General features: G+C 35.3%; 8 protein-coding genes and 4 long non-coding RNA genes across 12 annotated transcripts; 6 read left to right on the top strand and 6 right to left on the bottom strand.

Moving 5' to 3' along the window:
* Positions 1-112: 112 nt before the first annotated feature.
* On the top strand, positions 113-2,012 carry SPOM_SPNCRNA.3015. Its single transcript, NR_192383.1, has one exon. It is a non-coding gene; the product is annotated as a non-coding RNA (long non-coding RNA).
* On the bottom strand, positions 145-1,882 carry mug133 (the record flags this gene model as incomplete). The annotated part of the gene is made up of 1 exon (NM_001019121.3): positions 145-1,882. One exon carries the CDS (start codon positions 1,880-1,882, stop codon positions 341-343), a length of 1,542 nt encoding a protein of 513 aa, NP_593689.1. The 3' UTR covers positions 145-340.
* A 934-nt stretch (positions 2,013-2,946) lies between the features above and the next one.
* mpf1 (meiotic PUF family protein 1) lies at positions 2,947-5,746 on the bottom strand. The gene is made up of 3 exons (NM_001356056.2): positions 4,842-5,746; positions 4,237-4,770; positions 2,947-4,194 (listed from the first exon to the last, which is right to left on the bottom strand). The coding sequence occupies exons 1-3, from the start codon at positions 5,604-5,606 to the stop codon at positions 3,748-3,750; spliced, it is 1,746 nt and encodes a 581-aa protein (NP_001342814.1). The 5' UTR covers positions 5,607-5,746; the 3' UTR covers positions 2,947-3,747.
* On the top strand, positions 3,120-5,945 carry chz1 (histone chaperone Chz1). Its single transcript, NM_001019120.3, has 3 exons — positions 3,120-3,162; positions 3,209-3,354; positions 3,420-5,945. Exons 1-3 carry the CDS (start codon positions 3,134-3,136, stop codon positions 3,584-3,586), a joined length of 342 nt encoding a protein of 113 aa, NP_593688.1. The 5' UTR covers positions 3,120-3,133; the 3' UTR covers positions 3,587-5,945.
* A 417-nt stretch (positions 5,946-6,362) lies between these two features.
* pcf11 (cleavage and polyadenylation specificity factor) lies at positions 6,363-9,872 on the top strand. Its single transcript, NM_001019118.3, has 2 exons — positions 6,363-6,877; positions 6,926-9,872. The coding sequence occupies exons 1-2, from the start codon at positions 6,728-6,730 to the stop codon at positions 8,690-8,692; spliced, it is 1,917 nt and encodes a 638-aa protein (NP_593686.1). The 5' UTR covers positions 6,363-6,727; the 3' UTR covers positions 8,693-9,872.
* Positions 7,581-8,674, bottom strand: SPOM_SPNCRNA.3014. Its single transcript, NR_192382.1, has one exon. It is a non-coding gene; the product is annotated as a non-coding RNA (long non-coding RNA).
* Positions 8,819-9,681, bottom strand: adk1 (adenylate kinase Adk1). Its single transcript, NM_001019117.3, has one exon. The coding sequence runs from the start codon at positions 9,612-9,614 to the stop codon at positions 8,952-8,954; it is 663 nt and encodes a 220-aa protein (NP_593685.1). The 5' UTR covers positions 9,615-9,681; the 3' UTR covers positions 8,819-8,951.
* On the bottom strand, positions 9,693-11,053 carry rnh201 (ribonuclease H2 complex subunit Rnh201). Its single transcript, NM_001019116.3, has one exon. The coding sequence runs from the start codon at positions 10,959-10,961 to the stop codon at positions 9,981-9,983; it is 981 nt and encodes a 326-aa protein (NP_593684.1). The 5' UTR covers positions 10,962-11,053; the 3' UTR covers positions 9,693-9,980.
* On the top strand, positions 10,420-11,158 carry SPOM_SPNCRNA.3013. The gene has a single exon (NR_192381.1). It is a non-coding gene; the product is annotated as a non-coding RNA (long non-coding RNA).
* alp11 (tubulin-specific chaperone cofactor B) lies at positions 11,109-12,166 on the bottom strand. Its single transcript, NM_001019115.3, has one exon. It carries the CDS (start codon positions 12,079-12,081, stop codon positions 11,377-11,379), a length of 705 nt encoding a protein of 234 aa, NP_593683.2. The 5' UTR covers positions 12,082-12,166; the 3' UTR covers positions 11,109-11,376.
* On the top strand, positions 11,269-11,647 carry SPOM_SPNCRNA.3012. Its single transcript, NR_192380.1, has one exon. It is a non-coding gene; the product is annotated as a non-coding RNA (long non-coding RNA).
* Positions 12,167-12,196: 30 nt separating the features above from the next.
* Positions 12,197-14,107, top strand: btb3 (ubiquitin ligase Btb3). Its single transcript, NM_001019114.3, has 3 exons — positions 12,197-12,568; positions 12,637-12,728; positions 12,779-14,107. Exons 1-3 carry the CDS (start codon positions 12,360-12,362, stop codon positions 14,047-14,049), a joined length of 1,572 nt encoding a protein of 523 aa, NP_593682.1. The 5' UTR covers positions 12,197-12,359; the 3' UTR covers positions 14,050-14,107.
* The last annotated feature ends 152 nt before the right edge of the window (positions 14,108-14,259 follow it).

Here is a 14,259-nt window from a genome sequence, read left to right as displayed (position 1 = left end):
TATAGTAGCAGTACGTATGTAGAAAATCATATTCTACGATTGTCCCTACGAAGGCATCATGTACTATGTTATAAAGTGCTTGAGTCATTGATAACTTGTTCTAAAGTTATTCTTTCTTCATGTTAAAGAGCACAAATTAAATTTGTTGGATTTTGTGATTTTATGAATTATCTAACAAATAGGATGGTGAACCAGATTTTGGTTACCGAGCAAAAGTCTGCACATTAAAGAGGAAACTGACTAACAATCAATGGTCATCATCTGGGCCGCAACAAGAGCATGTAATTAAAAAGAAATCTGACACTGTAAGGCTTGAAGAAAGAAGTTATGCTGACGCCCGTCACACGCTTATTTCCGCCAACAGTAAAGGCTCGAGAGGTATTTGTGTATATGAATTGTCTTTTAGTGTTAACAGGTTAGAGGCAGGTTTGCAAAACTGAATACTATCAACTGATTTATGAATATTATGCCTTTTGTACGGAAAAGTAATCTGTGAGTGATTGTTTTGGAGTTTTGCAATTGTGATCCTTTTGCGGTTAAGCGTTTCCCGCCGTCGTCTTAGCTGTTCTCGTGTATTGACATAACTGTCGCATTGGATTAGATCTTCCAGCAAATCTTTTCTTATTATATCAAATTCGGAAATTGATTGCTTATCTTGAAAATATAGCAAGTCACTTTCCTTTAGAAAGAAATCTAATTTGGGACTTCGCGGTCGTAAAATTCTTGTTTTCGTATTGATGTATGCATGTACGGGAAACCAAGATTCGTTGGAATCGGTGCAGACGATCAATAATAGCCATGCCATTTCTTTTGGAGATGATATCAAGGGAAAAAGTTGCGTAATTAATGGGCAATTGAATGGAATACTATCAAACTCCAGCTTTCGCTTTGTTTCAATATAAGCCATGAAATTTCGTGTAACAATTGCAATCCAGTTGTTACAATGGTCAAAAGTATATATATCGTCTGGAGTAACGAAGTATAGACGAATGTCTCCAAAGTGTTGTTTCGCAGCTTTGACTAGGAGCTTAGAGTACAATCCATTATTGCATCGCTCTTCTAAATAACTACTAACAGCCGTCCATAATGCGCTTTGTAAAAAGGATGGGTAATAATGATATAGCATCACATGATGAATCAAAACTTCTAATGGTGCGTTATTGTTTGTAAGCATTTCGCTTAATTCTTTGTAAGAATTTTCATAAGTTGACAACAGTCTGTAGCTGTTGTATTTTAAAAGGGGTTCGTAAGGCATGAACTCTAGGATACGAGGGCACGTAGACATTCCTGTACTATTTTCACAATAGCATGATTCTAAAAGGATTCGATTTGCATTGTTTCTTATAATATAGCACATGCCGTAAATGAAAGGATTAGTAGAGTATCTATTATTCTTCATGCCAATACTGTTTGCATTATCCATTAGAATTAATTTTGAAACCCATTCCAAAGAACTGAGCGGACAAAGAAGTTTGTTATACGGAGTATCTGCCACTACATATGGTATCTCTCTAACTGGATAACTTGGAATCTCTATTTTCCAGCGGGAGTTGTAAGTATATTCTTTGTAAACAACTGATTCATTTGTTTCTTCACCCCAAATCTCTTCCTCGTCGTTCGCAAAACAGCAAGTGAACATCGTAAAGAGATTTTTAATTTTATTAGAACCTTTGAAGAATTCCCAAATTTTTTTATTCTCTTTTTTAGGTGCACCTTCGACCGAAGTTATAACATGCGCATCACATCCAAATTTTTTAAGAAGTTCCGGACTTGTTCTAGCACAAGAACTAAAGGACATTTCTTTAATTTCATGATATTTGTATTCCTCGTATAAAATTTCGGCGTCCTTTCCTTTATTAATATCTAATTTACACTCTTCCATACTTTGTTAACTCGATGATCATATGGTTAATTGATTCGAATTTTAATCGGATTTGAAATTAAATTTTTTAAAATAGTAGTTGAAAAGGTACTTAGCACTCAAAAAATTTCTTCTAATTTCCGTATGTCAAGCTTTTTGGAATAAGTATAAATTTGTAGAGAAAAGTATTAGGAAATGTTTACTAAAATAGGAGATCTAACATTTGTTTACAGCAATAATAATTAAATTAATATTGCGAGTTTTTCTTTAATAAATCTCTCAGAATATATAGCAAAGCCACGATATTTTAAGGCGCATGAAAATCAATGTTTACATTCACAGTAGCAAGTATTGTAATTAACATACTCAGAATGGTTCCGTCAATTAGTCTTACGTCTTAGCGAAGCTTAAATTAGGGTTTTTTTAAGCGAAGACCAAAGAACAGTATGCTCAGGTGGTAGTTAAACAATGAAATCTTAAGTAAACTACTAGTCGTAAAAATTTCAGAAATATATTCTGGGCGCATTATTTAAATGATTAAAATAACAAATATATATACTTAGCCGATTTCCTTTTAGGAACTTTGGGAGCATTTGTTGAAACCGATTTGTCGATCATTCTTAATTTGTACTTATTAACTTGCCTACAGATATACATAGAAAGATTTTCCTTAAGGAGAAAAATAAGAAAAACGACTTCTTTTTTTTAAGAAATTCAATTCATCTGATTGTGCGAAGTTAAACAACAAGTCAAGAATAACCCACTCATATGAAAGGGTTGTTGAAATGTTTCTTTTAACAGATGAGGCTACCTTTTCCTACTGAATTTAATAAATTTTTAATAAAGTACAATACAGAAGTGGAATGAGTAATTGGCACAACTTTTCAGCAGAGGGTTCATTGATGTGGGTTTTATAGATAAACGCAATTTTTACGGACTAGCTACAAAATTCATGTTTCGGGTGTGGTCTTGTTAATATAGATTAAATAGAACAACTCACTATTCATTTTCTTTCTTATTATCAGCTAATATATTAAACGCGAATAATATTTATAATCGCAGTTCACGAAGCGTGTTTAAAGATTTGCATTAACATATAACATAACTATTGATATTATTATAAAAAAAGTTACAACGTGACTGAAAAAAATAAATTATTAATTCATGTGATAAAAATAGTCCAAATCTCAGAACACTTGTTCAAATAACGATGGTTCTGTTCACCACTTAAATTGGCGTATTATTACAACACTGCTTCACCAACATCTGCAAATGTCTGAAGAACCGAAAAAGATAGATATGTAAGTCTTAAAATTCTTTATTAATTACAAAAACTAATAAGAATAGAAAAGGAAAGGGAAGAGCCATTGAGGACTTGATCCCTGATATTGACGACGAGGAAGACGATGTTGATTTCCAAGATTTGAGCTCCTCAGGCGAATCCGATGATTCAGACGATTCTATGCAAGAGGATTATGATGATATCCATGACGGTATGAGTCCTTAGACAGTTTAACGCTAACTGCCTGTTGCATTTTACTAACTTGACGTATTGTAGAAGAGCCTGAGGATTATTCAGCTATTGACCCCACTAACATCATGTGCTCTACAAGAACTAGGAGAAAAAAGATAGACTTTACCAAAGTACTTGAAGAGGGACAAAATGAAGATGATTTTGAAGAAGAGGATGAGGATTATATACCACCACAAGATAAAACTATGTGATTTATATTCGTGGAAATAGATTTCTCAATTTTAAATCATTAAAAACTCAAGCGATTTTTTAAAGGAGTTAAGATTTTTCATTTCATAAATGCAGATCATCAAACCCTTATATTTTTAAGGGTTTTGGTTCTTCGGTTTCAATTAATTTAGAAGCCGGAACTTCACGATTTTGATTTCTCCACTAATGCTGCAATTCTTTGTCCATACTTATGACCGCGTAAAGAAACCATGTGCTTTTTTAAGTGCTCTGCCATTAAATTAATTTGTGACGGTGTGGCTACTTGCAGTAGGTATTGCACAATATAATTTCCATATTGATTGGAAGCTATCTCTTGAAGAAAGATCGTCGGCAATTCATTCTGTGGTGTGGTAATCTCTTTCACATAGCGATCAAAAAAGGTTACATGACAGACTCGTAGTGCTCTTTCAACAACCTTTGAAGCGTAACGGTTGGTACTGTAGCTCTCAACTTCTTTCAGTAAGCTATTTAGGATCCTCTGTTTATCAGGCTCGCTTCCGTGTTCGATTATATGTTGGATAACCCAGTTCCCCCATTGACCGCATATTATTTGGTCCATGTTGTTAATAATTTCATCTAAGCAAGTCCTCTAATGATTTGTTAATTCATGTTTAATAACATTCAAACGTACCTTATCTTTTTCTTTACAATTCTCAAAAATGGTTTGCACCACTAAGCTTCCCATCTCACTGACTGAAACTTGAAGCCACTTTCCTTGCATCTTCTTATTAAAATGATCAAAGATTCCATCCACTAATGATTTTCGTCTCGTTTCAAAAAATTTTTGCCATACATGGCAGGAATGTCTTTGCATAAGAGTAGCTGGTAAGCATTCTATAAGCTCTTCAATTAGGTTATTTGTAAATCTTTCTGGATAAATTTCTAATGATTTTTGTAATACATGAGAACCAAACGCGTCAATCGATAACTCCTTCACATGTTTTTTGAGAAAATAGCTAAAACTTTGCAATTGTGCCTCAGTGCTATATTCAAAGCATTTTTGTATCAGAAAGTTTCCGAACTTATTTTTCATTAATGTAACAGAAAACGGAAGAATAGTGTTAATGAGATTAATATTATCCTCAATATCCTCATTCTTAAGTTGCTGTTGCAGAGATAGTGAGGCTGCCTGATCATTTTGAAAGATAATTTGCTCTATCATAGCCTAAAAAAAGAATCATTAGCGAAAGGGAATTTCAATTACATTATGAAGCTTAAATTTGAAGAAAGACTTACCTTCCATTTGCTTATGGTTGCGCTGTACTGTAAAGTCTCTTTGCCAGAATGCACAGAGTTTTTTTCAAACGGCTCGGTTGTTCCATTAGGAAATTCATAAAATAGATTTTTATTTGTTGACTCTCCTGGATCCAAAATTTCATTACCCTTGCTTGCAAATGACATTGAGAACGGCGAAATAAAAGAATAACCGAGATCTATCGGGTCGATTGTTTCATTTTTACTCCATAAAGGAAACTGATCGGTATCATTTAATTTTTTAGGAACCACATTGTCTTTTGCGTCATCCAAGGATTTTGGATGAGTCGAAAAACAATTGTTGGTGCCATTGCTGTTTGTAAAAATTCCAGAAGACAAAGAGCAATTATTTTTGCTAACGGGAAATGTGTCCTTGTTTTTTAGATTACAATTTGTAAGATAGGGAGAAGGCTTTACGCAGGAAGAAGTGGTTGACGAAGTCAGATTTACTTCATTAGATAGCTCTACAGACAAAGTCTCAGGAAGTAACTTAAGCGCTGGCGTTCGTCGAAGAGTTAGGAAACTTTTTGGATTCATCTCATAAATCCTTTCTAATTCTCTTATTTGATCCTTCTTCTTCTGGACCTCTAGAGTAGATGACTCAATCTTTTTTTGCTGCTCCGAAACGAGAGTTTGGAGATAAAGAATTTGAGTAATCAATTTTTTAACATAGTTTACATCATTTGGTGTTTTTGGGAGTTCTAAAGACATTCCAAAGTCAATGGGTCTTTCCTCGTCTCTCTGCATACTTTGGGTATGCTCTTTTAAAAGGCAGAAAAATCAAACAGTAAAACCTAAATGCAAAACTAAATTAATTAAAAAGACTTACTGAGATCAAAAGAGAATTATCCAACTTCCCTTGCCTGGACAAAAAATATGCTTTGGGCGAATTCTGATTAAGGGATTGGAACTTTTGTTTACACTTTTTAAGTAAACAAACCACCAACATTCTTCACGTTCCCTTGCATACAACGAGCCAATACTTCCTTTGATAGTTTTCATAATATATTGATAAATTGATTTAGAATAATATGTATATACTTAACTTTTCCTTTTGTATGCAGCCTTCTTAGATATAAAAACTCAAGTTAGACTTTACTTCAAGAATGATTCATACAATTGAAAGTAATTTACTAAAAAAACATTTAATTTGTGTTTTATATTATCGGTTCCATTACTTTTAGATCTTTAATATCACGTCCCGACAAGAATTACTATCAGATTCACCTTAATAGAGTACGAGTTTCTTTGAATCGTAAACTTTCTAAAATTATGTTGAGGTATATTTACAGATAATCCATAAACCATGCATGCCGAAACTGTTATAAAAAAAAAAGCTAATAAGTTATAAGTTAATATTCTCGTCCATAACTTTAAATAGTACTATAAAAAGGTTAATACATTAATGGGTAAATTTAAATACGCTATTTGCATTAGCACGCTTCACCATATTTTGTAATCTGAGAATGATATACACACAATACATAACCTATTAGATGTATCACATACGAATAACTTCCTTACGAGCAACGCTGCCTTGTCCCATAGACTTCTCTTTAAAAGAAAGAGTTTCCTTTTATTGAAAAAGGATACTGATGCATTGAAAATATCCCAGTACTAATATATCGGGTGTTTTCTATTATCCTTAGTTTTTTGAGACTCTCACGATTACAATTTTGTTTTGTAGTCTGCGTGTGTGTGTTTAAAAAGTAAATATTTTATCATTGTGTACAATATTTTGTTTTAAAAGATATTTTTGAGAAAAGAAAACTTTGGTTTTGACAGTATCGGTTAGATAATTTATCATACTTGACTATAGCTAGATTTGTTTAGCTTTACATTATCCTAAACTCAGAAAAGAGAAGAAAATGGATTTAGTGGAATTGGATTACTTAAGTGCATTAGAAGATTTAACGTTTAACAGTAAACCTATCATCCATACTCTTACTTATATCGCGCAGGAGAATGAGCCTTATGCTATTAGCATCGTGAACGCCATTGAAAAACATATCCAAAAAGTATGATTTAACCTTGATTGAAACATATGTGCTAACTCTTATTTACAGTGCCCACCTAACTGTAAACTTCCAGCGCTTTACCTTTTAGATTCTATTTCTAAGAATTTAGGAGCTCCTTATACTTATTTTTTTGGCCTTCATCTTTTTTCGACATTTATGAGTGCATACACCGTAGTAGAACCCCGTCTGCGCTTAAAACTGGATCAATTATTAGCTACTTGGAAACAACGTCCACCGAATTCAAGTTCTTTGGAGCCCGTATTTTCCCCCATAGTTACAGCAAAAATTGAAAACGCATTACTAAAATACAAATCAACAATTTTGAGACATCAGAGCCCTTTACTTGCTAATACTTCAATTTCATCATTTTCTGCTCCTATTGACGCTAATATTAACTCCTACTCCTCATTTTCCGATCCGGCATCTTCGTACAAACCGTCTTTACCTTCTGTTCCATTTGGCTTTCAGCATATTTCGGGCACCAGTCCTTCTCCTGGATTTATTACACTGGACTCTCTTTTATCTGATGTTAACCGAATGATTGTTACAGAACAAGCTAGATTTATTAAAAATCCTTATGACAACATGGCTAAAAAGCGGTTTGAAATACTATTACAACTCAAAAATGTGCTGTCTTCTTCCGCACTACCTTATGACCAATTGCTGGCTATAAAAAACCAGCTGGCACAATTAGAGAAGCCGGCTTCTCCTTCAACGAGTTCTGTTGCTACGTCTGCTCCCTCCGTGCCTTCTGCATTATCATCTATTTCTTCGACTCCTTTTATGAAACCTTCTATTCCATCTACCATTCCTACAATTCCTTCTGCGTATTCGGCTTCTGTATCTTCGCAACCTCCACTCACTCATTCATATGTCCATCCAGGTCCTCAAAGTCACAAGTATTCGTTATCTTCAGGGCCGCCGGCATCCTTATACAACGCGAACGCGTTAACGCCTGAAGAATCGTCTAGTATAGATTCTCTTTTTGCTAATCTGCAAGCTGCAGGGTTGGTTCCGCCATCTGCTGGTGGTAAGTCTCAAGGTCCACAAGCTTCTTGTACTGAAGCTGTGTCTCTAACAGCAGACATTGACCTTTCTAAATCTTCGCTCGCTACTCCTCGGCCCAAGCTATCTTCTTTGTTATATGAGAATTATTCTAACCAATGCGCAAACTGTGGTAGGCGTTATGGAAATGATCCTGAAAGTAGAAAGGAGTTGGACAAACATTCAGATTGGCATTTTCGGATCAATAAGAGAATTCGTGAAAGTAGCCTTCATGGGATTAATCGCTGTTGGTTTGTGATGGAGGAAGAATGGGTCAATAGCAAAGAAGAGGAAGATTTAATTACAGAGACTGCTCAGGAAATCGAAGAACAGCGTCAAAAGCAAATGGAATCCGTTAGGTCACAATATGTATTGACACCCTTAGATCCAATTGCTGCGTCCGAGCCTTGTCCAATATGTCAAGAAAAATTCCAAAGTGTTTGGCATGAGGAAGCTGAAGTTTGGGTCTTTATGAATGCAGTCGAAGAGGAAGGCCGTATATTTCATGCGACTTGTTTGCAAGAAGTACGCCCGTCAGAAAACAAACATTCAAACACAAATACTAGTACACAAAATTTAGCGGAAGCAGCTGTTTCGTCTAATATTAAAAATGCTACGGGTGACGCTTCGAAGGACTCTCAACCTGATGTTCAAAATTTGTTACAAGGCATTGATATTCAAAGTATCCTTCAAGCACTTGGTAAACGCAAAGAGAGAGACGATTCAATGGATTCAATGTCTTCTAAAGTTATTAAACAAGAAAGCAAGTGAGTTTTGTTTTAACCTCATTTTTCTCGAGCTTTCGGATTTTAGCAATAAATTTGAATCATGTACATACAAAAAATATTTCTATATAATCAGCTAAAATATGAGTTTTACATACTGCTTATAGTAGTATAGCAAACTAAACAGTTTACCGAAAACTTTTGGGTTCAGAATATTCTATATTTATATCCTACGAACACTAGGCAAAAATATCTAAGTAATTGAAAAAGAAAGGGGCCCTTCAGCTCTAACCTAAAAAAAATACTTACTCAGCCTTCTCAAGAATAGCAACGATCTGCTCCCAAACTTGCTCAGGTTTTTGAGCAGCATCAACAGCAGCCCATTTACCCTTCTTTTTGTAAAACTCAACGACAGGAGTAGTTTGTTCGTGATAAGTGACCAAACGCTTGCGCAAAGCATCGGCGTTATCATCGGAACGTTGGATAAGAGGCTCGCCAGTAACATCGTCTTTCATAGGAACTTTAGGAGGATTAAATTCCAAGTGGTAGCTACGGCCAGATCCGGGATGGACGAGACGACCAGTGATACGTCTGACCAAAAGTTCATCATCAACTTGTAACTCAAGGACAGTATTCAAGTCAAGTTTGAGTTCATCAAGAAGAGCGGTAAGCTTTTCAGCTTGGACGACAGTACGGGGGAAACCGTCCAGGATGAAGCCGTTCTTGCACTCAGGATTGTTGAGGATCTCATCCTTGATCATACCAGTGACAATGTCATCGCTGACAAGACCACCCTGATCCATGATCTTCTTAGCTTCTTTACCGAGCTCAGTTTGACGAGCTACTTGAGAGCGCAACATGTCACCAGTAGCAAGATGGGCGATGCCATATTTCTTCTGAATGTTGGGGGCCTGAGTGCCTTTTCCAGCACCTGGAGGTCCAACTAAAATAAGTCTCATGCCAGCCATATTTGATCAAATTGGGTATCTATGCAAAAAAAAAACGAGATTCCACAACAAAGCGGTATTTGGTAGTAGTCTAAAATCGGACTGAGAAGTAAAAGAAGACCACCTAATTTTTATAATAGCGAACTTTAACAAGTCGTTATATTATTGTTGGTGCTAAACCAAACTCAATAAACAGAGCAGAAGCCTGGGGTAAATAGAACAATAAATTTATATTATTTTTATCTATAACCAAATGCTAATAAAGGTTTTCTACGTAGCTCCAAAAGCACGAAGCAATGCAATTAATGATTTTAAGCATAAATGTAAATTCGTATCACTCTCACAATTAGTCTTAGGCAAAAGTAGTGACAGAGTATAGTAACTAAACTAAAAATAAAACTCTGATCCAAACCACGAACGAGAAGCCGGATTCGGTTTCTTTTTCTGTGTAAAGTTCAAAGTAGGAGTATCGTCATCTTCGTGCCAATCTATTTCAATCGAAGACTGTGATTTGGAAGGTAATTCTAGTAAATCCTTAGCGGTTTTCCATGAATATCTAACTATGTCTCCCTTCCATCCGAAAATTTTATCGACATTTACTTTTAACCACTCGGTAGTTCGAGCGTCAGAAGAATATCCAGAACCCCAGTTCTCAGTTCGAATACTTTCACGAGCGCATTCCAGTTGAATATCTCTAGTAACTTTAGCACAGATAGAAGCTAAACTCACGATGGGAAAAAGGGAATCTGCTTTTTTAGTGACAGTGACTTTCGCTTGAGGAAAATGAGCTTGTAATTTTTCCTGGTATGATATTGGAGGTCCTACTGTATCCACGTAAATCTCTGTAACATTTATTCCTGATTCATAAACTTTTTTTATTAAGTCAATTGTCGTATCATGTGCTTGAAGATTTAAATTATACTTGTTCCGGTACCTCAGCATTCCTGCAGCTAATTCTCTTGCGGAAATAGACATAGTAGACCATCCAACGTTTTTTCCTAGCTCGTTAGATTTGTTGCAAATTAATTTCAGAAGTTCCTCTCGCTTTAAGGAGGCCAAAGTTTTACTGTCAGCAAACCCATAGTTGGTCAAATCGAAATCGACTGGACAGTAAGCGACAGCATATACCATAGGTCCTAAGACAGGGCCTCTACCAGCTTCATCTACTCCTAATCGATATGGCTGACTCTTGGAAATATCATCAGTGACTGTTGAATGATAGTAATTCGATTTTGCGGGATTCGATTTATTAACTGAAGGTGGTAAAAAAGTTATTGAAGAATTTTGGTCTTCTTGTAGCTCATTTTCTGAAGAGTTATTGTCACTGACTAGTTCTTCTGGTTCCCATGCATCGTGATCATCTTTCATGTTGAGATTGCTGCTTTGTATCTTTTAAAGAATTATCAGAGTACTTCTAATATTTGGCTCAAAAACTGAATAAAAAAATAAATAAAGGGGTTGAAGGAATGCGCAAATAGGCCTAACACAGTTTTCTTTCGTTCGTGGTTTTAATTAGCGGTACTACGGTAAAACGATGTAAATAAAAAAAAAAGAAAAGCCAGACAAACAATTCATTACAGTTATAATGCTTTCTTTGATTGAGTAAAAATATTTTAATTGAGAAATGACTAAACTAAATGATTTACTTTTTAGACTTTCATTTTTTTAGAAAATTGTTCATTATCTTAAGCGAGTCATCTCCTAGCAATCGAAGCCTGCATACAAGATTTAACAAAAAAAAAGGAAATCATTAACATGGAACCTTGTAAAACGAATAACAACATCAAAGACCTTCTAAAATATCTTCTGGAGGGAAGTCTCCTACTTCAACTTCAGAAGATCGAAGAAAGGATCCATGTTTATTTTTCGCATTAAAGTATCTCTTTCCGCTGACTGTCCCATCATTTTTCCCAACTGGTTCATCAAATTCGACGCCAACCCACAGATTGTCATTATTAATTTCAGGCACTAGTCCAATATAGCGAATAGTTCCATATCTCTCTCCTGCTGCACAGCACCTAGAATTTAAATTTTTTTGTAAGTCGACTAATTCACGTTTTAAAGATTCTTGTCGAGAAGCTTTACTTGCTTCAAAGTCTGGATTGAATCGTCCAAGCTGATTTCTTTTTTTCCAGGCATAGACAGAATCTGTCCTGTTCTCATACTGTTCACGAGGCATTACATATTTATCAACCTGTGAAAGATCGTCAAAGTCTAGACGCAAATGAGGAGGGCGTGTATCCTCAACGACTATAGTCCCCAGAGGCTGAAGCTTGAATTCCCCTAGGTCTAAATTCTCTTCTTCGCTAGTGAAAACGTGTCCAGGGACTGTACTGGAAGCAGGTTCATACGTAAGTTTTTGGTATTGTTCTGGTGTCCCTACGATAGGAACTAATTTGGTCTTAAGCTGACTAACAGTCCATTGTGGGTTAATCCTTCGTTCAGCATTTGCAGAGGAAGATTTAATAAAGAGAGTTATCTCATTCATGTAGCAAATAATTTTAACTTAAGATATATGATTAATGAAAACGGAAAACACAAGAATATATAAAGTGGTGGAAGACGTAGTAGTTAAATGCTGACGCCGCCTTGGTCAGTCGTTCACAAATCACATCGAACTTGAACAATTACATAGAACCCTCGTTAACCAACTACATTTCGCATATGATCAATTAAATTTTAAGTCGATAATACTGTTGAACATAAGTGCAATCTTTGCTCAGTATAACCTTTTAATCGGTTGTTAATTGTTCTTCATTTATTAAAATGGCTTCTCAAGATCAAAATACAGGGACAACACATGTCGAATTGCAAGGTGGTGAAAATTCTAAAAAGCTTTTCTCCAAGTATGACCTTTGGTCAAAGGCAATGGATGAGAAGAAGCTGTCTTCCTCACTTTTCACAGTAAATGATACCCAAGAATTTCTTGAGCTTTGTGAAGCTTGTCGGCGTGGAGATTTGGAAGTTGTCAAGAGGTATGTGCAATTTAAAAATATTGAATCGATAAACAATTTTAACTGCAATTGCTAAATTCAAAATCCAGTTTGGTCGAAAACTATAACACACCTATTAATCAAGTAGACCAATTTGACTACTCGCCTTTAGTCCTTGCGAGTCTTTGCGGGCATGAACCAGGTATGCTATGAATGTTTTGCTCTCAATTATTATATTTTCTCACGCTTAAGTTGTAAAATTTCTTCTTGAAAATGGTGCTTTATGCGAACGAGATACTTTTCAAGGAGAAAGATGTTTGTATGGTGCCCTTAATGATAATATTCGCCGTATGCTTCTTTCTTATGATATTACTAAAGCCATTGATGAGTCCCAACCTTATGCTAGTCACATAACTTCCTTGTTGTCGAACTCGGCTTTACATTTTACTACTGACATAGTCTTTGCCGGTCAATATGGTAGGGTTTTTGCTCATAAATTCTATTTAGCTGCCAGAAGTTCATATTTTAAATCAAAATTTTCGAAATTGGGACCCAGTGAACATGAAATTGAAGTCAAACATTTTGCTAAAGAGTTTGAATCAATTTTGCGATATCTCTACTTAGACACAAATGCTGTTTTCACCAAACAGTATAACAATGCTCTTCTGAGTATTGGAAAAAAATTCCAGTTAAACGATTTTATCGCATTGTATGAAAAAGATCGCGAGCAGTTACACTCTAGAGATTGGAAGAAAATCCAGTTGGCAAAAACTCAAAATGATCTAGGAGAATTTTTGGATTATATAATCTCTAACTACAAAGTACCCATTGAATCTCTTAACCAACCTTCCGATCAGTATTCGTTTCACGATGCTTACTTGCAATCTTATACACACCGCTATCCCGTCCATCGTGCCATCATGTGCAGATGTGAATATTTTTTGGACATGTTAGCAGGACCATTTTTGGAAAGCAATCAAGAACTACCGGTTTTGTCTTTACCTTTTTCAAGTTCTGTTGTTGAAATTGTATTGAAGTTTTTATATACCGACAAAACTGATATAGCGCCGGAATTAGCTTTAGATGTAGTTTACGTTGCAGACATGTTGTCGTTAGATAAAGATAGAAGCTTGAAATCTTTAGCTTCTATAGTTATTACTAAACAAGAAGAGCCTATAGATAGTATTTACGATATTCTACGAACAGCTTGGGATACGTCTACGCCTCGCCTGGAGCAATACGCTTCCGAATATATGGCAAATCATTTGGAGCACTTGATTGACGATCCTGAATTCTGTGAATTAGTCAAAGAAAGTGCTGATCGAATTTTACAGAGACAAGAAACAGACACGATCGAACTCATTGATGATATTCGTTATTTCCTCTCAAAACGTTTTGGCATTTACCATGAGGATTTGTGCATTGATGGAGTTGTAGATACATTAACACCTTATGAAAGCGAATATAATCAAAAAATGGAGATGATTGACGATTTACTAGATAAACTGGAGCTACAAGCTTAATGGCAATGGTAGAAAAAATAATATTTCTTGAACACTTCAACTGTTTAAATTAATCATTATTAAAATTCAAATTCATAGAAAAGGCTTTATCTCAGTTTGCGCATTGCAAAATAAAGTAACGGGATACTTTTAGTACCATCACCGTTTTTTTTGTGTTACTGGTAGCTGTAATTTGTTTTAGTTGTTGCTTTAAATGATAAAGAATAATGA

Source organism: Schizosaccharomyces pombe (genome assembly GCF_000002945.2).
Source record: "Schizosaccharomyces pombe strain 972h- genome assembly, chromosome: I".
Lineage (NCBI taxonomy): Eukaryota > Fungi > Ascomycota > Schizosaccharomycetes > Schizosaccharomycetales > Schizosaccharomycetaceae > Schizosaccharomyces > Schizosaccharomyces pombe.
Note: the sequence above shows the minus strand (reverse complement) of the source record. Positions and strands in the feature narration are given on the sequence as shown.

Coding starts and splice junctions, on each gene's coding strand:
- chz1 (NM_001019120.3), top strand. CDS start 3,134: ATGTCTGAAGAACCGAAAAAGATAGATAT. Junction 3,163..3,208: donor GAACCGAAAAAGATAGATAT/GTAAGTCTTAAA, acceptor TAATAAGAATAG/AAAAGGAAAGGGAAGAGCCA. Junction 3,355..3,419: donor TTATGATGATATCCATGACG/GTATGAGTCCTT, acceptor GACGTATTGTAG/AAGAGCCTGAGGATTATTCA.
- mpf1 (NM_001356056.2), bottom strand. CDS start 5,606: ATGCAGAGAGACGAGGAAAGACCCATTGACTTTGGAATGTCTTTAGAA. Junction 4,771..4,841: donor CAACCATAAGCAAATGGAAG/GTAAGTCTTTCT, acceptor TTCTTTTTTTAG/GCTATGATAGAGCAAATTAT. Junction 4,195..4,236: donor ATTGTAAAGAAAAAGATAAG/GTACGTTTGAAT, acceptor ACAAATCATTAG/AGGACTTGCTTAGATGAAAT.
- pcf11 (NM_001019118.3), top strand. CDS start 6,728: ATGGATTTAGTGGAATTGGATTACTTAAGTGCATTAGAAGATTTAACG. Junction 6,878..6,925: donor TTGAAAAACATATCCAAAAA/GTATGATTTAAC, acceptor TCTTATTTACAG/TGCCCACCTAACTGTAAACT.
- adk1 (NM_001019117.3), bottom strand. CDS start 9,614: ATGGCTGGCATGAGACTTATTTTAGTTGGACCTCCAGGTGCTGGAAAA.
- rnh201 (NM_001019116.3), bottom strand. CDS start 10,961: ATGAAAGATGATCACGATGCATGGGAACCAGAAGAACTAGTCAGTGAC.
- alp11 (NM_001019115.3), bottom strand. CDS start 12,081: ATGAATGAGATAACTCTCTTTATTAAATCTTCCTCTGCAAATGCTGAA.
- btb3 (NM_001019114.3), top strand. CDS start 12,360: ATGGCTTCTCAAGATCAAAATACAGGGACAACACATGTCGAATTGCAA. Junction 12,569..12,636: donor GATTTGGAAGTTGTCAAGAG/GTATGTGCAATT, acceptor TTCAAAATCCAG/TTTGGTCGAAAACTATAACA. Junction 12,729..12,778: donor TCTTTGCGGGCATGAACCAG/GTATGCTATGAA, acceptor CTCACGCTTAAG/TTGTAAAATTTCTTCTTGAA.